Below are 26,385 nucleotides of genomic sequence, written 5' to 3' on the forward strand. Positions count from 1 at the left end.
CAGAAGTGTTTCGGCCCTCCAGGACCGGAATTGAAGAACCCTGGTTTAGGCTATCTACTACCTAACATTGCATCATCATCATCCATTGTGATTGAGCCTGTTTTCTCTCCTGTCACACAGGGACCTGACCAGTAGCATGGACTACGAGAGACCCAACGTTGAGACCATTAAGTGTGTGGTGGTGGGGGACAACGCCGTAGGGAAGACACGGCTGATCTGTGCCCGGGCCTGCAACACCACTCTGAACCAGTACCAACTACTGGCCACACACGTCCCTACGGTCTGGGCTATAGACCAATACAGAGTCTGTCAAGAGGTACAGTAGCTAACCCTAATTAACCCTGACCCCTGACCCCTGACCCCAGCACATCTCCCTACGGTCTGGGTTATAGACCAATACAGAGTCTGTCAAGAGGTACAGTAGCCAACCCTAATTACCCCTGACCCCTGACCCCTGACCCCAGCACATCTCCCTACGGTCTGGGTTATAGACCAATACAGAGTCTGTCAAGAGGTACAGTAACTAACCCTAATTAACCCTGACCCCAGCACATCTCAAATCAAATCAAATCAAATCAAATTTTATTGGTCACATGCGCCGAATACAACAGGTGCAGACATTACAGTGAAATGCTTACTTACAGCCCTTAACCAACAGTGCATTTATTTTAAACAAAAAAGTAAGAATAAAACAACAACAAAAAAGTGTTGAGAAAAAAAGAGCAGAAGTAAAAAATAAAGTGACAGTAGGGAGGCTATATATACAATAGAATAAAGTGACAGTAGGGAGGCTATATATACAGGGGGGTACCGTTGCATAGATCTCCCTACGGTCTGGGTTATAGACCAATACAGAGTCTGTCAAGAGGTACAGTAGCTAACCCTAATTAACCCTGACCCCTGACCCCAGCACATCTCCCTACGGTCTGGGTTATAGACCAATACAGAGTCTGTCAAGAGGTACAGTAACTAACCCTAATTAACCCTGACCCCTGACCCCTGACCCCAGCACATCTCCCTACGGTCTGGGTTATAGACCAATACAGAGTCTGTCAAGAGGTACAGTAACTAACCCTAATTAACCCTGACCCCTGACCCCAGCACATCTCCCTACGGTCTGGGTTATAGACCAATACAGAGTCTGTCAAGAGGTACAGTAACTAACCCTAATTAACCCTGACCCCTGACCCCAGCACATCTCCCTACGGTCTGGGCTATAGACCAATACAGAGTCTGTCAAGAGGTACAGTAGCCAACCCTAATTAACCCTGACCCCTGACCCCTGACCCCAGCACATCTCCCTACGGTCTGGGTTATAGACCAATACAGAGTCTGTCAAGAGGTACAGTAACTAACCCTAATTAACCCTGACCCCTGACCCCAGCACATCTCCCTACGGTCTGGGTTATAGACCAATACAGAGTCTGTCAAGAGGTACAGTAACTAACCCTAATTAACCCTGACCCCTGACCCCAGCACATCTCCCTACGGTCTGGGTTATAGACCAATACAGAGTCTGTCAAGAGGTACAGTAGCTAACCCTAATTAACCCTGACCCCTGACCCCAGCACATCTCCCTACGGTCTGGGTTATAGACCAATACAGAGTCTGTCACTACCTGTCTCTACACTGCAGATCAAACGGCCCTACCTGCCATCAAACGGCCCTACCTGCCATCAAACGGCCCTACCTGCCATCAAACGGCCCTACCTGCCATCAAACGGCCCTACCTAACATCAAACGGCCCTACCTAACATCAAACGGCCCTACCTAACATCAAACGGCCCTACCTAACATCAAACGGCCCTACCTAACATCAAACGGCCCTACCTGCCATCAAACGGCCCTACCTGCCATCAAACGGCCCTACCTAACATCAAACGGCCCTACCTAACATCAAACGGCCCTACCTGCCATCAAACGGCCCTACCTAACATCAAACGGCCCTACCTGCCATCAAACGGCCCTACCTAACATCAAACGGCCCTACCTGCCATCAAACGGCCCTACCTAACATCAAACGGCCCTACCTAACATCAAACGGCCCTACCTAACATCAAACGGCCCTACCTGCCATCAAACGGCCCTACCTGCCATCAAACGGCCCTACCTAACATCACTTGGCCCGAAAGAAAGCCTGTCCCTTTAAGAACTCAGTGATGATGTCACAGCTATCGCAAGCTGGCAGGGTGTTTAGTTCATTACCAAGTGCAGCTCGCCACCTGCTGCTGTGAACACTAATCTCAGTTTTGGACATCATTTCCCTTCACTGTGTGTGAATACCAGAACTGTAAGTAAGGTATATGTTTTCCCCCTGTTTTACTGATGAAAGTTGTCAATAGTTTAAGAATATTTCCGTCATTATTACAGCATTATATATCTAATTTTTATGCTAGCTATCTAACATTTGTTAGCTACATTTTCAGCTGTCATTGTTAGCTGGTTAGTCTGATGTTGCTAGCTAGCTATCTAACATTGTTAGCTACATTTTCACCTGTCATTGATAGCTGGTTAGTCTGATGTTGCTAGCTAGCTATCTAACATTGTTAGCTACATTTTCGCCTGTCATTGTTAGCTGGTTAGTCTGATGTTGCTAGCTAGCTATCTAACATTGTTAGCTACATTTTCAGCTGTCATTGTTAGCTGGTTAGTCTGATGTTGCTAGCTAGCTATCTAACATTGTTAACTACATTTTCAGCTGTCATTGTTAGCTGGTTAGTCTGATGTTGCTAGCTAGCTATCTAACATTGTTAGCTACATTTTCACCTGTCATTGTTAGCTGGTTAGTCTGATGTTGCTAGCTAGCTATCTAACATTGTTAGCTACATTTTCACCTGTCATTGTTAGCTGGTTAGTCTGATGTTGCTAGCTACTTGTATTTTTGTTTCAGTCATTGGATTATTATAACAGATGAGAGCTGTATATCTTGTTTTGTTATTGCTAAATGATTGTGCCTTATCTTAGTATTGATGCCATTGTATTCATGTTTATTATTTTCAGGCCACATCTTGTATGGATAAATGGACAGTTAATTGGATAATCACAGCTGACTGACATGGCGCAGAATTGCAAACATTTTAAATCTCCAATCAACATTAAAGAACCCTAAACTGAGGAACTGTCTCTCTCTCACCGTCTCTCTGATAGGAGTACAATCTCCATAACTTCACCTACTCAATCAGCGTATTCATTCCAGAGGCATCACCCTCTAATACGTGGTCCTTCAGAGTCGGATTTAGTAAACCACCCGACGATATGGATCCAACACATACAGACGCACCTGACCCATCCGTGCAGCCCCGCTCACAGAGAGAAAGACGTCCCCCAGCCAACCTGGGTGATTATGCTGTTGAATATCTCCCTCCGAGGAACAATGCCTATCCATCACTCAGGCAACTCCCTCATTAGGACGAAGGAGTAGTCGAGCGGACGTCCGATCAGAGAGGAGTGCTACCAGCTCCAGATAGAGTGTCCGCGCATCGGTGAGCTGCTTCCCAGACCTATCCCACCTATGCTGGAGGAAAGAATGAAGCTCATGGAGTTGAATAACCTACAACGTCAGCTAGAGCAAAATCACAACATCGACGCATTGCAGCCGACGCCAGAGAAGCTCAGCGACAACAGGAAGAAGCTCAGCGACAACAGGAAGAAGCTCAGCGTCAACAGGAGGAAGCTCACCAGGCCTGAGAAGCAATAGCTACACAACTGAACAGGCAGCGGACGGTAGCTAACGAGCTAGAGCTAGCCAAGCGTGTCACATCCTGTCTTAAAGAAAGAGATGAAGATGTTGATGCAGCCAGAACCCAGATGACTCAGTCAGAGCAGAGGAACCCCTCACCAGCACCGTCTGATGAATCCTGTAACAGCTGTGTGTCTATCCCACTGACACAACCACAACACGCCAACCTGGCAGAAAGAGGCAGAGCAGAGGAACCCCTCACCATCTGATGAATCCTGTAACAGCTTTGTGTCTATCCCACTGACACAACCACAACACGCCAACCTGGCAGAAAGAGGCAGAGCCTATGAAGACTCACATCATCTTCTCCCTGCCTACCCGAGGCACTCATCACCAGCTCCCGTGGTTCCCTGCCTACCCGAGGCACTCATCACCAGCTCCCGTGGTTCCCTGCCTACCCGAGGCACTCATCACCAGCTCCCGTGGTTCCCTGCCTACCCGAGGCACTCATCACCAGCTCCCGTGGTTCCCTGCCTACCCGAGGCACTCATCACCAGCTCCCGTGGTTCTGCACCCGTGGTTCCATATCGCCACCAGCACGTGTCTCGATACCCCGGACCAGCACCTGCGGCTCCATACCCTGGACCAGCATCCGCAGCGCCACATCCTGCACCAGGATTTCCACCATACTCTGTTCCAGGTGAACCCTACTTACCTGCGGGACAAAGCCTGCCCTATCCCACTCCAGCAGCACCATATCCTGCTCCGGGACAGATGGCACCCTACCCGGAGCCTGCTCCGCCACCTGGCACGGATCAGCTGATTGCCTCATGAAACGGCATGCCAAAGCCGTCATTGCCCTACTTTGAGAGCGGTAGAGAGAGTGACTTTGCCCTCCTCAAGATGACCCTAGATGACCTAATGAGCAGTCACAGACACCTAAATGAGCGGTATAAGTATCAAGTGGTCCTGGCCCACCTGAAACTACAGAGTGCAGTCCAGTTCACTAAGGCCTACATGCACAAACCAAGACCTTACACTGCTGCCTTACAAGCCCTGCAGGACAAGTACGGTCAGCCCCGCCAACTCGTCCAGTGTGAGCTAGCCACCATCCTAAACTCCCCGCCGTCAGGTTCGGAGATGCAGATGCCTTTGACACCTTTGCCCTGTCTGTCCACTCACTGGTAGGCATGCTCAGGACCCTTGAGGGGCAGAACGGCTATGAGCTCAGATGTGGATCCCACATCAACCGACTCTTGAGCCAGATGCCACAGAGCTACCGGAATGAATTCGTTGAGTACTGCTTCGATCGCGGCATCCTCAGGACTGGCATGGACCAGAGGTACACCCTATACGACTTGGCAGCCTGGTTGCAGAAGAAGTCCCAGGCTAAGTGCATATCAAGCAGCGCCGCAGCCCTCTATCAAGGTGATATGCCTAAGCCTTTCAAGAAAGACCACCGTGCCTTCACGAGACAGGAGCGATCTGCTTCAATTCTCTTCAACGCAAGTGAAGTTCCAAACCCCAAGGAAATCCAAACCCAAGCTATACTGTGACAATAAAGAACACTTTCTCAACTCATGTGAAGAGTTCAAGAAGCTGAACACAGGACAGATCGTCAAGTGGATAAAGGATGGAAAAAGGTGTTGGACGATCCCACAAAGCTGATGCTTGCACCCTCAGACGACCTTGCAAGACATGTAAAGAGAAGCACCAAACGATCCTTCTCGACGCCATACTGTTCTTGGATGGTTGGGAGAAGTTGCTCTCGGAGGATGTGTTGGTACCATTCTTTATTCATGGCTGTGTTCTTAGGCAAAATTGTGAGTGAGCCCACTCCCTTGGCTGAGAAGCAACCCCACACATGAATGGTCTCAGGATGCTTTACTGTTGGCATGACACAGGACTGATGGTAGCTCTCACCTTGTCTTCTCCGGACAAGCTTTTTTCCGGATGCCCCAAACAATCGGAAAGGGGATTCATCAGAGAAAATGACTTTACCCCAGTCCTCAGCAGTCCAATCCCTGTACCTTTTGCAGAATATCAGTCTGTCCCTGATGTTTTTCCTGGAGAGAAGTGGCTTCCTCGCTGCCCTTCTTGACACCAGGCCATCCTCCAAAAGTCTTCGCCTCACTGTGCGTGCAGATGCACTCACACCTGCCTGCTGCCATTCCTGAGCAAGCTTTTTACTGGTGGTGCCCCGATCCCGCAGCTGAATCAACTTTAGGAGACGGTCCTGACGCATGCTGGACTTTTTTGGGCACCCTGATGCCTTCACAACAATTGAACCTCTCTCCTTGAAGTTCTTGATGATCCGATAAATGGTTGATTTAGGTGCAATCTTACTAGCAGCAATATCCTTGCCTGTGAAGCCCTTTTTGTGCAAAGCAATGATGACGGCACGTGTTTCCTTGCAGGTAACCATGGTTAACAGAGGAAGAACAATGATTTCAAGCACCACCCTCCTTTTTAAAGCTTCCAGTCTGTTATTCTAACTCAATCAGCATGACAGAGTGATCTCCAGCCTTGTCCTCGTCAACACTCACCTGTGTTAACGAGAGAATCACTGACATGATGGCAGCTGGTCCTTTTGTGGCAGGGCTGAAATGCAGTGGAAATGTTTTTGGGGGATGAAGTTCATTTTCATGGCACAGAGGGACTTTGCAATTAATTGCAATTCATCTGATCACTCTTCATGACATTCTGGAGTATATGCAAATTGCCATCATCAAAACTGAGGCAGCAGACTGTGAAAATTAGTATTTGTGTCATTCTCAACTTTTGACCACGACTGTACAGTAAGTATTGAAATTAATGTTGTTTAAACATCTGTTTCTTAATGTGTCTCTGTGTGTGTGACCCGCTGTAGGTGTTAGAGCGCTCCAGGGATGTGGTGGATGAGGTCAGCGTGTCTCTCAGGTTGTGGGACACCTTCGGAGATCACCATAAAGACAGACGCTTTGCGTACGGAAGGTAAGACTGACACCAAACGCTGAGGATGGGCTGAGATGGGCTGGGGCTGGGCTGGGCGGGGCGCGGGCTGGGCGGGGCTGGAGCTGAGATAGGATGGGCTGGGCTGGGCGGGGCGGGGGCTGAGATGGGCTGGGCGGGGGCTGGGCGGGGGCTGAGATGGGCTGGGGCTGGGCGAGGGCTGGGCGGGGGCTGAGATGGATGGGATGGGCGGGGGCTGGGCTGGGATGGGTAAGGAGAGGATGTTTGGTTTGTTAGGATCCCCATTAGATACTGCACATGCAGCAGCTACTCTTCCTGGGGTCCATTAGATACTGCACATACAGCAGATACTCTTCCTGGGGTCCATTAGATACTGCACATGCAGCAGATACTCTTCCTGGGGTCCATTAGTTACTGCACATGCAGCAGATACTCTTCCTGGGGTCCATTAGATACTGCACATACAGCAGATACTCTTCCTGGGGTCCATTAGATACTGCACATGCAGCAGATACTCTTCCTGGGGTCCATTAGTTACTGCACATGCAGCAGATACTCTTCCTGGGGTCCATTAGATACTGCACATGCAGCAGATACTCTTCCTGGGGTCCATTAGTTACTGCACATGCAGCAGATACTCTTCCTGGGGTCCATTAGATACTGCACATACAGCAGATACTCTTCCTGGGGTCCATTAGATACTGCACATGCAGCAGATACTCTTCCTGGGGTCCATTAGTTACTGCACATGCAGCAGATACTCTTCCTGGGGTCCATTAGATACTGCACATGCAGCAGATACTCTTCCTGGGGTCCATTAGATACTGCACATGCAGCAGATACTCTTCCTGGGGTCCATTAGATACTGCACATACAGCAGATACTCTTCCTGGGGTCCATTAGTTACTGCACATGCAGCAGATACTCTTCCTGGGGTCCATTAGATACTGCACATGCAGCAGATACTCTTCCTGGGGTCCATTAGATACTGCACATGCAGCAGATACTCTTCCTGGGGTCCATTAGATACTGCACATACAGCAGATACTCTTCCTGGGGTCCATTAGATACTGCACATGCAGCAGATACTCTTCCTGGGGTCCATTAGATACTGCACATGCAGCAGATACTCTTCCTGGGGTCCATTAGATACTGCACATACAGCAGATACTCTTCCTGGGGTCCATTAGATACTGCACATACAGCAGATACTCTTCCTGGGGTCCATTAGATACTGCACATACAGCAGATACTCTTCCTGGGGTCCATTAGATACTGCACATACAGCAGATACTCTTCCTGGGGTCCATTAGATACTGCACATACAGCAGATACTCTTCCTGGGGTCCATTAGATACTGCACATGCAGCAGATACTCTTCCTGGGGTCCATTAGATACTGCACATGCAGCAGATACTCTTCCTGGGGTCCATTAGATACTGCACATACAGCAGATACTCTTCCTGGGGTCCATTAGATACTGCACATGCAGCAGATACTCTTCCTGGGGTCCATTAGATACTGCACATGCAGCAGATACTCTTCCTGGGGTCCACATAAAACATACAAAGTACAGAACAGTTCTAGACAAGGACATTAAATAAATACCAAAATAGATAGATATACAGTACCAGTCCAAAGTTTGGACACCTCCTCATTCCAGGGTTTCTTTATTTGTGCTGTTTTCTACATTGTAGAATAATAGTGAAGACATCAAAACTATGAAATAACACGTATGGAATCATGTAGTAACCAAAAAAGTATTAAACAAATCAAAACATATTTTATATTTGAGATTCTTCAATGTAGCCACCCTTTGCCTTGATGACAGCTTTGCACACTCTTGGCATTCTCTCAACCAGCTTCATGAGGTAGTGACCTGGAAGGCATTTCAATTAACAGGTGTGCCTTGTTAAAAGTTAATTTGTGGAATTTCTTTCCTTCTTAATGCGTTTGAGCCAATCAGTTGTGTTGTGACAAGGTAGGGGGATATACAGAAGATAGCCCTATTTGGTAAAAGACCAAGTCCATATTATAGCAAGAACAGCTCAAATAAGCAGAGAGAAATGAGTCCATCATTACTTTAAGACATGAAAGTCAGTCAATAGGGAACATTTCAAGAACTTGGAAAGTTTCTTCAAGTGCAGTAGCAAAAACCATCAAGCGCTATGATGAAACTGGCTCTCATGAGGACCGCCCCAGGAATGGAAGACCCAGAGTTACCTCTGCTGCAGAGGATAAGTTCAGTAGAGTTACCAGCCTCAGAAATTGCAGCCCAAATAAATGCTTCACACAGTTCAAGTAACAGACACATCTCAACATTAACTGTTCAGAGGAGACTGTGTGAATCAGGCCTTCATGGTCGAATTGCTGCAAAGAAACCACTACTAAAGGACACCAATAAGAAGAAGAGACTTGCTTGGGCCAAGAAACACAAGCAATGGACATTAGACCGGTGGAAATCTGTCCTTTTGGTCTGGAGTCCAAATTGGAGATTTTTGGTTCCAACCGCTGTGTCTTTGTGAGACGCGTGGGTGAACGGATGATCTCCGCATGTGTATTTCCCACCGTAAAGCATGGAGGAGGAGATGTGATGGTGCATTGCTGGTGACACTGTCTGATTTATTTTGAATTCAAGGTGTACTTAACCAGCATGGCTACCACAGCATTCTGCAGCGATACGCCATCCCATCTGGTTTGGGCTTAGTGGGACTATCATTTGTTTTTCAACAGGACAATGAGCCAACACACCTCCAGGCTGTGTAAGGGCTATTTGACCAAGAAGGAGAGTGATGGAGTGCTGCATCAGATGACCTGGCCTCCACAATCCCCCGACCTCAACCCAATTGAGATGTTTTGGGGTGAGTCGGACGGCAGAGTGAAGGAAAAGCAGCCAACAAGTGCTCAGCATATGTGGGAACTCCTTCAAGACTGTTAGAAAAGCATTCCAGGTGAAGCTGGTTGAGAGAATGCCAAGAGTGTGCAAAGCTGTCATCAAGGCAAAGGGTGGTTACTTTGAATAATTTTTGTAACACTTTATTGGTTACTACATGATTCCATGTGTGTTATTTCATAGTTTTGATGTCTTCACTATTATTCTACAAGGTAGAAAATTGTAAAAAATGTCCTGCGTTTGTATTTTATTTTTCTTGGTCAGCAGACGCTATCACAGAGACGCAGTGACCTGTTTTAATGGCTGCTCCTGAATCCTTTCTGTGCTCTCTGCCCTTGAACCAGTTATAACCTTATCATTTATTGTCGCTACCTGGCTTACTGGCTAGCTGCGTACAGCACCCTGCTGTTAGACTGGCTAGCTGCGTACAGCACCCTGCTGTTAGACTGGCTAGCTGCGTACAGCACCCTGCTGTTAGACTGGCTAGCTGCGTACAGCACCCTGCTGTTAGACTGGCTAGCTGCGTACAGCACCCTGCTGTTAGACTGGCTAGCTACGTACAGCACCCTGCTGTTAGACTGGCTAGCTGCGTACAGCACCCTGCTGTTAGACTGGCTAGCTGCGTACAGCACCCTGCTGTTAGACTGGCTAGCTGCGTACAGCACCCTGCTGTTAGACTGGCTAGCTGCGTACAGCACCCTGCTGTTAGATGAAGGGCCATTTGGCTGCACTAGCATAGACTGGCTAGCTGTTCAATGCTGTTCATTGACTATAGCTCAGCGTTCAACACCATAGTACCCTCCAAGCTCATCATTAAGCTCGAGGCCCTGGGACTGAACCCCGCCCTGTGCAACTGGGTCCTGGACTTCCTGACGGGCCGCCCCCAGGTGGTGAAGGTAGGAAACAACGCCTCCACTTCGCTGATCCTCAACACTGGGGCCCCTCAAGGGTGCGTGCTCAGCCCCCTCCTGTACTCCCTGTTCACCCATGACTGCGGGGCCAAGCACGCCTCCAACTAAATCATCAAGTTTGCAGACGACACAACAGTAGTAGGCCTGATTACCAACGATGACGAGACCGCCTACAGGGAAGAGGTGAGGGCTCTGGGAGTGTGGTGCCAGGAAAATAACCTCTCACTCAACGTCAACAAAACAAATGCGCTGATCATGGACTTAAGGAAACCGCAGCGGGATCACTCCCCTATTCACATCGACGGGACCGCAGTGGAGAAGGTGAAAAGCTTCAAGTTACTTGGCGTACACATCACTGACAAACTGAAATGTTCCACCCACACAGACAGTGTGGTGAAGAAAGCGCAACAGAGCCTCTTCAACCTCAGGAGGCTGAAGAAATTCAGCTTGGCCCCTAAGACCCTCACAAACTTTTACAGATGCACAATTGAGAGCATCCTGTCGGGCTGTATCACAACCTGGTACGGCAACTGCACCGCCCGTAACCACAGGGCTCTCCAGAGGGTGGTGCGGTCTGCCCAACGCATTACCGGGGGCACACTGCCTGCCCTCGATGACACATACAGCACCCGATGTCAGTACAGGTGCATCAAAGCTGGGACCGAGAGAATGAAAAACTGCTTCTATCTCAAGGCCATCAGACTGTTAAATAGCCATCACTAGCCGGCTTCCACCCGGTTACGTAACCCTGCACCTTAGAGGCTGCTGCCCCATATACATAGACATGGAATCACTGGTCACTTTAATAATGTTTACACACTGCTTTACTCATCTCATATGTATATACCGTATTCTATTCTACTGTATTTTAGTCAATACCACTCCGACATTGCTCATCCTAATATTTATATATATATTCCATTATTTTACTTTTAGATGTGTATTGTTGTGAATTGTTAGATACTACTGCACTGTTGGAGCTAGGAACACAAGCATTTAGCTACACCCACAATAACATCTGCTAAATATGTGTATGTGACCAATAACATTTGATTTGATTTGAACCTCCAAGTCCATCCCCTGTAAGTGCAGGGTTGGCCCTGTGAGGTGTTTGGCTGTGGTCTCTGGAACTAGAGAGAATACTGGATGGCCAGAACCTGGAGAGAGAATACTGTATGGCCAGAACCTATAGAGAGAATACTGGATGGCCAGAACCTGGAGAGAGAATACTGGATGGCCAGAACCTGGAGAGAGAATACTGGATGGCCAGAACCTGTAGAGAGAATACTGGATGGCCAGAACCTGTAGAGAGAATACTGGATGGCCAGAACCTGTAGAGAGAATACTGTATGACCAGAACCTATAGAGAGAATACTGTATGGCCAGAACCTGTAGAGAGAATACTGTATGGCCAGAACCTGTAGAGAGAATACTGGATGGCCAGAACCTGTAGAGAGAATACTGGATGGCCAGAACCTGTAGAGAGAATACTGGATGGCCAGAACCTGTAGAGAGAATACTGTATGACCAGAACCTATAGAGAGAATACTGTATGACCAGAACCTGGAGAGAGAATACTGTATGGCCAGAACCTGTAGAGAGAATACTGGATGGCCAGAACCTGTAGAGAGAATACTGGATGGCCAGAACCTGGAGAGAGAATACTGGATGGCCAGAACCTATAGAGAGAATACTGGATGGCCAGAACCTATAGAGAGAATACTGGATGGCTGTGGCCAGAACCTATAGAGAGAATACTGTATGACCAGAACCTATAGAGAGAATACTGTATGGCCAGAACCAAGTGCCCGGAGTCTGCATCCCTCTATAGAGAATAGACCTAATGGACCTCTCCTCCTCTTCCTCCTGTCTTCCTCTCCGGTTTTGACTTACTGTAAATGAGTTTTCTCTCTATCTTAGTATCCGACTGGGGGATCCTTAAATGATGCCTCAGACAGTCTTAATGGAACTGGTGCCTCCGTTAAGGTTTCATTGATTGGTGGATTGATCGTTGTCAAGCTGCCATCATAGTCTGTTGAAGTCGGCGAGACATGAGGTGGATCTGTCTGTGTGTTGGTTGGCTAGCAGGCAGTTTAAACCCACACCCCTCTAATCATTCAGACACCTTTAACTGCTCAACACCTGACACATTGATTTCTGAATCTAATCAAGGTCTACTGGTTCTAGACCCCATTACAAGTTCTGCTTTGGCACCTGAGCCCAGGTTTGAGTGAGAGGGGACTTGGTTAGCGCTTCTTTACCTTAGTTCTGTCTTAACACTTATATCACTGTCCTTAAAGGCACAGACACGTTATGATGTGAAAGCCCTCTATTCAAGACAGACACGTAGTGTTATGATGTGAAAGCCCTCTATTCAAGACAGACACGTAGTGTTATGATGTGAAAGCCCTCTATTCAAGACAGACACGTAGTGTTATGATGTGAAAGCCCTCTATTCAAGACAGACACGTAGTGTTATGATGGGAAAGCCCTCTATTCAAGACAGACACGTAGTGTTATGATGTGAAAGCCCTCTATTCAAGACAGACACGTAGTGTTATGATGTGAAAGCCCTCTATTCAAGACAGACACGTAGTGTTATGATGTGAAAGATCTCTATTCAAGACAGACACGTAGTGTTATGATGGGAAAGCCCTCTATTCAAGAAACACTGCAAGAATATGAGTTGGCCCTTAACATCAGAGTTCTATACCTGTTTGGTTATAGGCCTTCTACTGTGTGATCTACAGTATGATCTTAATGCAGGCCTTGGCCATGACTACAGTAGGATCTTAATGCAGGCCTTGGCCATGACTACAGTAGGATCTTAATGCAGGCCTTGGCCATGACTACAGTAGGATCTTAATGCAGGCCTTGGCCATGACTACAGTAGGATCTTAATGCAGGCCTTGGCCATGACTACAGTAGGATCTTAATGCAGGCCTTGGCCATGACTACAGTAGGATCTTAATGCAGGCCTTGGCCATGACTACAGTAGGATCTTAATGCAGGCCTTGGCCATGACTACAGTAGGATCTTAATGCAGGCCTTGGCCATGACTACAGTAGGATCTTAATGCAGGCCTTGGCCATGACTACAGTAGGATCTTAATGCAGGCCTTGGCCATGACTACAGTAGAATCTTAATGCAGGCCTTGGCCATGACTACAGTAGGATCTTAATGCAGGCCTTGGCCATGACTACAGTAGGATCTTAATGCAGGCCTTGGCCATGACTACAGTAGGATCTTAATGCAGGCCTTGGCCATGACTACAGTAGGATCTTAATGCAGGCCTTGGCCATGACTACAGTAGAATCTTAATGCAGGCCTTGGCCATGACTACAGTAGGATCTTAATGCAGGCCTCGGCCATGACTACAGTAGGATCTTAATGCAGGCCTTGGCCATGACTACAGTAGAATCTTAATGCAGGCCTTGGCCATGACTACAGTAGGATCTTAATGCAGGCCTTGGCCATGACTACAGTAGGATCTTAATGCAGGCCTTGGCCATGACTACAGTAGGATCTTAATGCAGGCCTTGGCCATGACTACAGTAGGATCTTAATGCAGGCCTTGGCCATGACTACAGTAGGATCTTAATGCAGGCCTTGGCCATGACTACAGTAGGATCTTAATGCAGGCCTCGGCCATGACTACAGTAGGATCTTAATGCAGGCCTTGGCCATGACTACAGTAGGATCTTAATGCAGGCCTTGGCCATGACTACAGTAGGATCTTAATGCAGGCCTTGGCCATGACTACAGTAGGATCTTAATGCAGGCCTTGGCCATGACTACAGTAGGATCTTAATGCAGGCCTTGGCCATGACTACAGTAGGATCTTAATGCAGGCCTTGGCCATGACTACAGTAGGATCTGAATGCAGGCCTTGGCCATGACTACAGTAGGATCTTAATGCAGGCCTTGGTCATAACTACAGTAGGATCTTAATGCAGGCCTTGGCCATGACTACAGTAGGATCTTAATGCAGGCCTTGGCCATGACTACAGTAGGATCTTAATGCAGGCCTTGGCCATGACTACAGTAGGATCTTAATGCAGGCCTTGGCCATGACTACAGTAGGATCTTAATGCAGGCCTTGGCCATGACTACAGTAGGATCTTAATGCAGGCCTTGGCCATGACTACAGTAGGATCTTAATGCAGGCCTTGGCCATGACTACAGTAGGATCTTAATGCAGGCCTTGGCCATGACTACAGTAGGATCTTAATGCAGGCCTTGGCCATGACTACAGTAGGATCTTAATGCAGGCCTTGGCCATGACTACAGTAGGATCTTAATGCAGGCCTTGGCCATGACTACAGTAGGATCTTAATGCAGGCCTTGGCCATGACTACAGTAGAATCTTAATGCAGGCCTTGGCCATGACTACAGTAGGATCTTAATGCAGGCCTTGGCCATGACTACAGTAGAATCTTAATGCAGGCCTTGGCCATGACTACAGTAGGATCTTAATGCAGGCCTTGGCCATGACTACAGTAGGATCTTAATGAAGGCCTTGGCCATGACTACAGTAGGATCTTAATGCAGGCCTTGGCCATGACTACAGTAGGATCTTAATGAAGGCCTTGGCCATGACTACAGTAGGATCTTAATGCAGGCCTTGGCCATGACTACAGTAGGATCTTAATGCAGGCCTTGGCCATGACTACAGTAGGATCTTAATGCAGGCCTTGGCCATGACTACAGTAGGATATTAATGCAGGCCTTGGCCATGACTACAGTAGGATATTAATGCAGGCCTCGGCCATGACTACAGTAGGATCTTAATGCAGGCCTCGGCCATGACTACAGTAGGATCTTAATGCAGGCCTTGGCCATGACTACAGTAGGATCTTAATGCAGGCCTTGGCCATGACTACAGTAGGATCTTAATGCAGGCCTCGGCCATGACTACAGTAGGATCTTAATGCAGGCCTTGGCCATGACTACAGTAGGATCTTAATGCAGGCCTTGGCCATGACTACAGTAGGATCTTAATGCAGGCCTTGGCCATGACTACAGTAGGATCTTAATGCAGGCCTTGGCCATGAGAAACACTGGAAGTCACATAGATTCTCATAACTCCTCTTTCTGCATTTCCAGTCGGACTGCTAATGACCTCCAGTAGTGTTCTGTTGGATGTAGTGCTGTTGTCTTGTCAGAGTGGAGTCCGTCACTCCTCAGGAGGCCAGGCTTGGTCCTGTAGCACCCCTCCAGCTAGGATGGAGTCCATCACTCCTCAGCAGGCCAGGCTTGGTCCTGTAGCACCCCTCCAGCTAGGATGGAGTCCATCACTCCTCAGCAGGCCAGGCTTGGTCCTGTAGCACCCCTCCATCTAGGATGGAGTCCATCACTCCTCAGCAGGCCAGGCTTGGTCCTGTAGCACCCCTCCAGCTAGGATGGGTCCATCACTCCTCAGCAGGCCAGGCTTGGTCCTGTAGCACCCCTCCATCTAGGATGGAGTCCGTCACTCCTCAGCAGGCCAGGCTTGGTCCTGTAGTACCCCTCCAGCTAGGATGGAGTCCGTCACCCCTCAGCAGGCCAGGCTTGGTCCTGTAGCACCCCTCCAGCTAGGATGGGTCCATCACTCCTCAGCAGGCCAGGCTTGGTCCTGTAGCACCCCTCCATCTAGGATGGAGTCCGTCACCCCTCAGCAGGCCAGGCTTGGTCCTGTAGCACCCCTCCAGCTAGGATGGGTCCATCACCCCTCAGCAGGCCAGGCTTGGTCCTGTAGCACCCCTCCATCTAGGATGGAGTCCGTCACTCCTCAGCAGGCCAGGCTTGGTCCTGTAACACCCCTCCAGCTAGGATGGAGTCCATCACTCCTCAGCAGGCCAGGCTTGGTCCTGTAACACCCCTCCAGCTAGATGGAGTCCGTCACTCCTCAGCAGGCCAGGCTTGGTCCTGTAGCACCCCTCCATCTAGGATGGAGTCCATCACTCCTCAGCAGGCCAGGCTTGGTCCTGTAGCACCCCTCCAGCTAGGATGGAGTCCATCACTCCTCAGCAGGCCAGGCTTGGTCCTGTAGCACCCCTCCAGCTAGGATGGAGTCCATCACTCCTCAGCAGGCCAGGCTTGGTCCTGTAGCACCCCTCCAGCTAGGATGGAGTCCATCACTCCTCAGCAGGCCAGGCTTGGTCCTGTAGCACCCCTCCAGGGTCCATCACTCCTCAGCAGGCCAGGCTTGGTCCTGTAGCACCCCTCCATCTAGGATGGAGTCCATCACTCCTCAGCAGGCCAGGCTTGGTCCTGTAGCACCCCTCCATCTAGGATGGAGTCCGTCACTCCTCAGCAGGCCAGGCTTGGTCCTGTAGCACCCCTCCATCTAGGATGGGTCCGTCACTCCTCAGCAGGCCAGGCTTGGTCCTGTTTGTGGGTGAGTCCTAACAAGAGGGCCAATTATGTACAAATTCTATCTTTTGGGAGGCAGAAAACAGTTTCCAACCAGCGATTGAGTTGTGAGACTCTGCTGAAGAGCTCATCACTCCTCCCCCTAACTGGGAGGGGCCAGAGACAATTACTGCTGTAGAGCTCATCACTCCTCCCCCTAACTGGGAGGGGCCAGAGACAATTACTCGACTCCAACTCATCTTTGTAGCTGATTTGCACGCTGAAGCTATGTTGCTCTTGGTGACCTCTGACTGTTTCATCCTAACATCGTTGGTGCCGACGTGGATAACAATATCCCTATACCATCTACACTCACCAGTTTTAGCCTCAGCCAGCACCATCTTCAGATTAGCCTTTACGTCGGTAGCCCTGCCCCCTGGTAAACAGTGTATGATCGCTGGATGATTCTTTTTAAGTCTAATATTGCGGATAATGGAGTCGCCAATGACTAAGGTTTTCTATTTGTCTCTATCTGATGTCTGTCTGTCTGTCTGTGTCTGTCTGTCTCTATCTGATGTGTCTGTCTGTCTCTATCTGATGTCTGTCTGTCTCTATCTGATGTGTCTGTCTGTCTATCTGATGTGTCTGTCTGTCTCTATCTGATGTGTCTGTCTGTCTCTATCTGATGTGTGTCTTTCTGTCTCTGATATCTGATGTGTCTTTCTGTCTCTGATATCTGATGTGTCTTTCTGTCTCTATCTGATGTGTCTGTCTGTCTCTATCTGATGTCTCTGTCTCTATCTGATGTGTCTGTCTGTCTCTATCTGATGTGTCTGTCTGTCTCTATCTGATGTGTCTGTCTGTCTCTATCTGATGTGTCTGTCTGTCTCTATCTGATGTGTCTGTCTGTCTCTATCTGATGTGTCTGTCTGTCTCTATCTGATGTGTCTGTCTGTCTCTATCTGATGTGTCTGTCTGTCTCTATCTGATGTGTCTGTCTGTCTCTATCTGATGTGTCTGTCTCTATCTGATGTGTCTGTCTCTATCTGATGTGTCTGTCTGTCTCTATCTGATGTGTCTGTCTGTCTCTATCTGATGTGTCTTTCTGTCTCTATCTGATGTGTCTGTCTGTCTCTATCTGATGTGTCTGTCTGTCTCTATCTGATGTGTCTGTCTGTCTCTATCTGATGTGTCTGTCTGTCTCTATCTGATGTGTCTGTCTCTATCTGATGTCTGTCTGTCTATCTGATGTCTGTCTGTCTGTCTGTCTCTATCTGATGTGTCTGTCTGTCTCTATCTGATGTGTCTGTCTCTATCTGATGTCTGTCTGTCTATCTGATGTCTGTCTGTCTCTATCTGATGTGTCTGTCTCTATCTGATGTCTGTCTGTCTATCTGATGTCTTTCTGTCTCTATCTGATGTCTGTCTGTCTGTCTGTCTGTCTCTGATATCTGATGTGTCTGTCTGTCTCTATCTGATGTGTCTGTCTGTCTCTATCTGATGTGTCTGTCTCTATCTGATGTCTGTCTGTCTATCTGATGTCTTTCTGTCTCTATCTGATGTCTGTCTGTCTGTCTGTCTGTCTCTATCTGATGTGTCTGTCTGTCTCTATCTGATGTGTCTGTCTCTATCTGATGTGTCTGTCTCTATCTGATGTGTCTGTCTGTCTCTATCTGATGTGTCTGTCTCTATCTGATGTGTCTGTCTGTCTCTATCTGATGTGTCTGTCTGTCTCTATCTGATGTGTCTGTCTGTCTCTATCTGATGTGTCTGTCTGTCTCTATCTGATGTCTGTCTGTCTGTCTCTGATATCTGATGTCTGTCTGTCTGTCTCTATCTGATGTGTCTGTCTGTCTCTATCTGATGTGTCTGTCTGTCTCTATCTGATGTGTCTGTCTGTCTGTCTGTCTGTCTGTCTGTCTGTCTGTCTGTCTGTCTCTATCTGATGTCTGTCTGTCTGTCTGTCTCTATCTGATGTCTGTCTGTCTGTCTGTCTCTATCTGATGTGTCTGTCTGTCTCTATCTGATGTGTCTGTCTGTCTCTATCTGATGTGTCTGTCTGTCTGTCTGTCTGTCTGTCTGTCTGTCTGTCTGTCTGTCTGTCTGTCTCTATCTGATGTCTGTCTGTCTGTCTGTCTCTATCTGATGTCTGTCTGTCTGTCTGTCTGTCTCTGATATCTGATGTGTCTGTCTGTCTCTATCTGATGTGTCTGTCTGTCTCTATCTGATGTGTCTGTCTGTCTCTATCTGATGTCTGTCTGTCTGTCTCTATCTGATGTGTCTGTCTGTCTCTATCTGATGTGTCTGTCTGTCTCTATCTGATGTGTCTGTCTGTCTCTATCTGATGTGTCTGTCTGTCTCTATCTGATGTGTCTGTCTGTCTCTATCTGATGTGTCTGTCTGTCTCTATCTGATGTGTCTGTCTGTCTCTATCTGATGTGTGTCTTTCTGTCTCTGATATCTGATGTGTCTTTCTGTCTCTGATATCTGATGTGTCTTTCTGTCTCTATCTGATGTGTCTGTCTGTCTCTATCTGATGTGTCTGTCTCTATCTGATGTGTCTGTCTGTCTCTATCTGATGTGTCTGTCTGTCTCTATCTGATGTGTCTGTCTGTCTCTATCTGATGTGTCTGTCTCTATCTGATGTGTCTGTCTGTCTCTATCTGATGTGTCTGTCTCTATCTGATGTGTCTGTCTGTCTCTATCTGATGTGTCTGTCTGTCTCTATCTGATGTGTCTGTCTGTCTCTATCTGATGTCTCTGTCTCTATCTGATGTGTCTGTCTGTCTCTATCTGATGTGTCTGTCTGTCTCTATCTGATGTGTCTGTCTGTCTCTATCTGATGTGTCTGTCTGTCTCTATCTGATGTGTCTGTCTGTCTCTATCTGATGTGTCTGTCTGTCTCTATCTGATGTGTCTGTCTGTCTCTATCTGATGTGTCTGTCTGTCTCTATCTGATGTGTCTGTCTGTCTCTATCTGATGTGTCTGTCTGTCTCTATCTGATGTGTCTGTCTGTCTCTATCTGATGTGTCTGTCTGTCTCTATCTGATGTGTCTTTCTGTCTCTATCTGATGTGTCTGTCTGTCTCTATCTGATGTGTCTGTCTGTCTCTATCTGATGTGTCTGTCTGTCTCTATCTGATGTGTCTGTCTGTCTCTATCTGATGTGTCTGTCTCTATCTGATGTCTGTCTGTCTATCTGATGTCTGTCTGTCTGTCTGTCTCTATCTGATGTGTCTGTCTGTCTCTATCTGATGTGTCTGTCTCTATCTGATGTCTGTCTGTCTATCTGATGTCTGTCTGTCTCTATCTGATGTGTCTGTCTCTATCTGATGTCTGTCTGTCTATCTGATGTCTTTCTGTCTCTATCTGATGTCTGTCTGTCTGTCTGTCTGTCTCTGATATCTGATGTGTCTGTCTGTCTCTATCTGATGTGTCTGTCTGTCTCTATCTGATGTGTCTGTCTCTATCTGATGTCTGTCTGTCTATCTGATGTCTTTCTGTCTCTATCTGATGTCTGTCTGTCTGTCTGTCTGTCTCTATCTGATGTGTCTGTCTGTCTCTATCTGATGTGTCTGTCTCTATCTGATGTGTCTGTCTCTATCTGATGTGTCTGTCTGTCTCTATCTGATGTGTCTGTCTCTATCTGATGTGTCTGTCTGTCTCTATCTGATGTGTCTGTCTGTCTCTATCTGATGTGTCTGTCTGTCTCTATCTGATGTGTCTGTCTGTCTCTATCTGATGTCTGTCTGTCTGTCTCTGATATCTGATGTCTGTCTGTCTGTCTCTATCTGATGTGTCTGTCTGTCTCTATCTGATGTGTCTGTCTGTCTCTATCTGATGTGTCTGTCTGTCTGTCTGTCTGTCTGTCTGTCTGTCTGTCTGTCTCTATCTGATGTCTGTCTGTCTGTCTGTCTCTATCTGATGTCTGTCTGTCTGTCTGTCTCTATCTGATGTGTCTGTCTGTCTCTATCTGATGTGTCTGTCTGTCTGTCTGTCTGTCTGTCTGTCTGTCTGTCTGTCTCTATCTGATGTCTGTCTGTCTGTCTGTCTCTATCTGATGTCTGTCTGTCTGTCTGTCTGTCTCTGATATCTGATGTGTCTGTCTGTCTCTATCTGATGTGTCTGTCTGTCTCTATCTGATGTGTCTGTCTGTCTCTATCTGATGTCTGTCTGTCTGTCTCTATCTGATGTGTCTGTCTGTCTCTATCTGATGTGTCTGTCTGTCTCTATCTGATGTGTCTGTCTGTCTCTATCTGATGTGTCTGTCTGTCTCTATCTGATGTGTCTGTCTGTCTCTATCTGATGTGTCTGTCTGTCTCTATCTGATGTGTCTGTCTGTCTCTATCTGATGTGTCTGTCTGTCTCTATCTGATGTCTGTCTGTCTGTCTCTATCTGATGTCTCTGTCTGTCTGTCTCTATCTGATGTCTGTCTGTCTGTCTCTATCTGATGTCTGTCTGTCTGTCTCTATCTGATGTCTGTCTGTCTGTCTCTATCTGATGTCTCTGTCTGTCTGTCTCTATCTGATGTCTGTCTGTCTGTCTCTATCTGATGTGTCTGTCTGTCTGTCTCTGATATCTGATGTGTCTGTCTGTCTCTATCTGATGTGTCTGTCTGTCTGTCTGTCTCTGATATCTGATGTGTCTGTCTGTCTCTATCTGATGTGTCTGTCTGTCTGTCTGTCTGTCTCTATCTGATGTGTCTGTCTGTCTGTCTGTCTGTCTCTATCTGATGTCTGTCTGTCTGTCTGTCTCTATCTGATGTCTCTGTCTGTCTGTCTCTATCTGATGTCTGTCTGTCTGTCTCTATCTGATGTCTGTCTGTCTGTCTGTCTCTATCTGATGTCTCTGTTCTCTCCAGGTCTGATGTGGTGGTGCTGTGTTTCTCCATTGCCAACCCCAACTCTCTGCATCATGTCAAGACCATGTGGCACATGGAGATCAAGCAGTTCTGTCCCAGGACGCCTGTCATCCTGGTGGGCTGTCAGCTGGACCTGCGCTATGCTGACCTGGAGGCTGTGAACCGGGCCAGGAGGCCACTCGCCAGGTATAGAGTACAATCAGCATTACATCATCATGTGGCTGCTTTTCATTGACTAGATCTATACATGTTTGTGTTAGTAGTTACTGTACATAGTTTCAACTGACATTTTTTTTATTCTATGAATCAAACCTAGGTTTACATACTTTTCAATAAATAATGACTTTGTATTCTTGTGTATTGAGAATAGCTCTTATTTCGTCCCCACCAGGCCTATAAAGCCCGGAGACATCCTTCCTCCAGAGAGTGGCCGGGAGGTGGCTAAGGAGCTGGGCATCTCCTACTATGAGACCAGTGTGTTCGACCAGTTTGGCATCAAGGACGTCTTCGACAACGCCATTCGAGCCGCGCTCATCTCCCGCCGACACCTGCAGTTCTGGAAATCCCACCTCCGGAAGGTCCAGAAGCCCCTCCTACAGGCGCCCTTCCTGCCGCCCAAAGCACCGCCCCCTCTCATCAAGATTCCAGAGTGTGTCATCAACAACAGGGAGGGTCCTGGCCTCCTATTGGACAGTCCTCTGTGTGCTGATGTCATGTTCATCCTCCAGGACCACATCCACGTCTTCGCCCACAGGATCTACCTCTCCACCTCCTCCTCCAAGTTCTACGACCTGTTCCAGGTAGTGTCTTTGCCTGGTTCCTCTCTAGGTTTCTTCCTAGGTTCCTGCCTTTCTAGGGGTTTTTTCCCCCTAGCCACTGTTCTTCTGCCTCTGCATTGCTGGCTCTCTGGGGTTTTAGGCTGGTATCTGAAGAGCACTTTGTGACATCTGTTGATGTTGTTTTTACATAAAAAAAACGTTCTAAATGTGATTTTGATTTTTCCAGATGGACTTCAGTGACGAGTCCCAGTGCCTGGTGGTGACGGAGCGGCATGCCCGGGACTGTCTCCTCAGGACCCTGAGTCTGGACACAGAGGAGGACGTGGCTGTGCTCCCAAACCTCTCCCCCTGCTCCCTCCGGGCCTCTAAGAGCGACGGCACCCTGAAGATGATGAGCTTCTCTGGGAAGCACCGGCGCACCAAGCTGTCCTTGGCCTCCTGGAGCAAGGCCTTCTACAGCATCCACAAGGAGAACGTGACCAACCCTGTGACGGGCTCCCCGGCCCACATGACGGTGGTGAAGATGGACTACTCCATCCAGCTGGGTCCGTTCAGCGCCGTGTTGAGGTTCCTCTACACTGGGGAGCTGGATGAAGAGGAGCAGGATCTGATGAAGATCGCCCAGATAGCGGAGGTCCTGGAGGTGTTTGACCTGAGGATGATGGTGGAAAACATCATGAACCGTGAGGGCTTCATGAACCAGGAGATCACCAAGGCCTTCCATGTCAGGAAAGCCAACCGCATCAAGGAGTGTCTCAACAAGAACACCTTCACAGGTAAACCATGCTTTAACGCCTTCACAGGTAAACCATGCTTTAGCTCCTTCACAGGTAAACCATGCTTTAACACCTTCACAGGTAAACCATGCTTTAACGCCTTCACAGGTAAACCATGCTTTACACCTTCACAGGTAAACCATGCTTTAGCTCCTTCACAGGTAAACCATGCTTTAACACCTTCACAGGTAAACCATGCTTTAACGCCTTCACAGGTAAACCATGCTTTAACGCCTTCACAGGTAAACCATGCTTTAACACCTTCACAGGTAAACCATGCTTTAACGCCTTCACAGGTAAACCATGCTTTAACACCTTCACAGGTAAACCATGCTTTAACGCCTTCACAGGTAAACCATGCTTTAGCGCCTTCACAGGTAAACCATGCTTTACACCTTCACAGGTAAACCATGCTTTAACGCCTTCACAGGTAAACCATGCTTTAGCGCCTTCACAGGTAAACCATGCTTTAGCTCCTTCACAGGTAAACCATGCTTTAGCGCCTTCACAGGTAAACCATGCTTTACGCCTTCACAGGTAAACCATGCTTTACGCCTTCACAGGTAAACCATGCTTTAACGCCTTCACAGGTAAACCATGCTTTAGCGCCTTCACAGGTAAACCATGCTTTACACCTTCACAGGTAAACCATGCTTTAGCGCCTTCACAGGTAAACCATGCTTTAACGCCTTCACAGGTAAACCATGCTTTAGCGCCTTCACAGGTAAACCATGCTTTACGCCTTCACAGGTAAACCATGCTTTAGCGCCTTCACAGGTAAACCATGCTTTAACGCCTTCACAGGTAAACCATGCTTTAACGCCTTCACAGGTAAACCATGCTTTACACCTTCACAGGTAAACCATGCTTTACACCTTCACAGGTAAACCATGCTTTAACGCCTTCACAGGTAAACCATGCTTTAACGCCTTCACAGGTAAACCATGCTTTACACCTTCACAGGTAAACCATGCTTTAACGCCTTCACAGGTAAACCATGCTTTAACGCCTTCACAGGTAAACCATGCTTTACACCTTCACAGGTAAACCATGCTTTAGGTCCTTCACAGGTAAACCATTCTGCATCACAGATCACAGTGCAATGGCTCTATTTTCTGTGCTTGATGCGAGAGAATGAATCTGTTGCTTTTTAAATGTATTGACTAGTAAGATATCATGTGTTTGGAACTTTGGATGGGGTTTATGTTGTGTTTAATGTGTTTCTCTGGGGCAGATGTCACATTCAGGTTGGAGGATGGAACCATCAATGCTCACAGACCTCTGCTCATCTCCTCCTGTGATTGGATGGCTGCTGTGTTTGGTGGATCCTTCATGGAGAGCGCTAACAACGAGGTGAGTGGAAAACACAGAGTAACATCTAGTGTTAGGGTTAGTCTGCTGTGTTGGGTGGATCCTTCATGGAGAGTTAACAACGAGGTGATTGGACAGCACAGTCTGGGTTAGGGTTAACTGCATCCCAAATGGCACCCTAGTCCCTAAGTAGTAATGGCACCCTATTCCCTAAGTAGTAATGGCACCCTATTCCCTAAGTAGTAATGGCACCCTATTCCCTAAGTAGTAATGGCACCCTATTCCCTAAGTAGTAATGGCACCCTATTCCCTAAGTAGTAATGGCACCCTATTCCCTAAGTAGTAATGGCACCCTATTCCCTAAGTAGTAATGGCACACTATTCCCTAAGTAGTAATGGCACCCTATTCCCTAAGTAGTAATGGCACCCTATTCCCTAAGTAGTAATGGCACCCTATTCCCTAAGTAGTAATGGCACCCTATTCCCTAAGTAGTAATGGCACCCTATTCCCTAAGTAGTAATGGCACCCTATTCCCTAAGTAGTAAACTCCTTTTGACCAGGGTAAAACAGGAAGTACCATTGAGGAGTTTAACACATCAGTCACCGGCTTCATTAATAAGTGCATCGATGACGTCGTCCCCACAGCTGCTTCACCATAGTACTGAGTAAAGGGTCTGAATACTTATGGAAATGCCATATTTCTCTTATTTTTAATAACAAAAAAACTGTTTTTGCTTTGTCATTATCGGGTATTGTGTGTAGATTGCTGCGGGGGGAAAAAACCCATGTAATCCATTTTAGAATAAGGCTGTAACGTAACAAAATGGGGTAAAAGTCAAGGTCTGAATACTTTCCGACGGCACCGTAGTTCTGTTCTAGTTCTACTGGTGTATATGGTAACGGGTCAGCTGCAGTCTGGATAGTCGTGTGTCCTGACGGTTTTATTACCTCTGTTCTGTTTGATGTATTCATGTTGAAACACTGCCAGGCCAGCAGCCAATGGTGCTAGGGTGACCGCTCCAAACAGACATAGATATTAAAGCAGGGATGCACAATTAAATTCAGCCAGGGACGATTATTATTTTTTGCTCAAAACGTAGGGGTCCAGATAAAATGAACCGCGGACCACCTATTGGGAACCCTGCGCTAGGGACACACACACACACACACACACACACACACACTGAACAAAGCTTTGTGTTTACTGTGTTGGGGATTATTGGAGAGATGGGCTGTAGATACCATCTCCCCAGACACCCCTGGGCTGTAGATACCATCTCCCCAGACACCCCTGGGCTGTGGAGACCATCTCCCCAGAGACCCCTGGGCTGTAGAGACCATCTCCCCAGACACCCCTGGGCTGTAGATACCATCTCCCCAGACACCCCTGGGCTGTAGAGACCATCTCCCCAGACACCCCTGGGCTGTGGAGACCATCTCCCCAGACGCTGTAGAGACCATCTCCCCAGACACCCCTGGGCTGTAGAGACCATCTGCCCAGACACCCCTGGGCTGTAGAGACCATCTCCCCAGACACCCCTGGGCTGTGGAGACCATCTCCCCAGACGCTGTAGAGACCATCTCCCCAGACACCCCTGGGCTGTAGAGACCATCTCCCCAGACACCCCTGGGCTGTGGAGACCATCTCCCCAGACGCTGTAGAGACCATCTCCCCAGACACCCCTGGGCTGTAGAGACCATCTCCCCAGACACCCCTGGGCTGTAGAGACCATCTCCCCAGACACCCCTGGGCTGTGGAGACCATCTCCCCAGACGCTGTAGAGACCATCTCCCCAGACACCCCTGGGCTGTAGAGACCATCTCCCCAGAGACCCCTGGGCTGTAGAGACCATCTCCCCAGACACCCCTGGGCTGTAGAGACCATCTC

The 26,385-nt window shown here is 48.0% G+C and overlaps 1 protein-coding gene across 1 annotated transcript in view; it reads left to right on the forward strand.

Annotated features, from left to right (window-relative positions):
• Positions 1 to 133: 133 nt before the first annotated feature.
• Positions 134 to 26,385, forward strand: part of LOC311121441 (rho-related BTB domain-containing protein 1-like) — a gene marked incomplete at its 3' end in the record, with an annotated part of 39,617 nt that continues 13,365 nt past the window's right edge. Inside the window, exons 1-6 of the mRNA XM_084195929.1 lie at positions 134 to 316; positions 6,549 to 6,652; positions 21,631 to 21,816; positions 22,022 to 22,430; positions 22,636 to 23,185; positions 24,420 to 24,538. Of these exons, the coding sequence (XP_084052055.1) occupies positions 137 to 316; positions 6,549 to 6,652; positions 21,631 to 21,816; positions 22,022 to 22,430; positions 22,636 to 23,185; positions 24,420 to 24,538 (1,548 nt within the window). The remainder of the gene's footprint in view (positions 317 to 6,548; positions 6,653 to 21,630; positions 21,817 to 22,021; positions 22,431 to 22,635; positions 23,186 to 24,419; positions 24,539 to 26,385) is intronic.

The sequence above is a fragment of the Coregonus lavaretus genome, assembly GCF_964263955.1.
Source record: "Coregonus lavaretus genome assembly, contig: HAP1_SCAFFOLD_3481, whole genome shotgun sequence".
NCBI lineage: Eukaryota > Metazoa > Chordata > Actinopteri > Salmoniformes > Salmonidae > Coregonus > Coregonus lavaretus.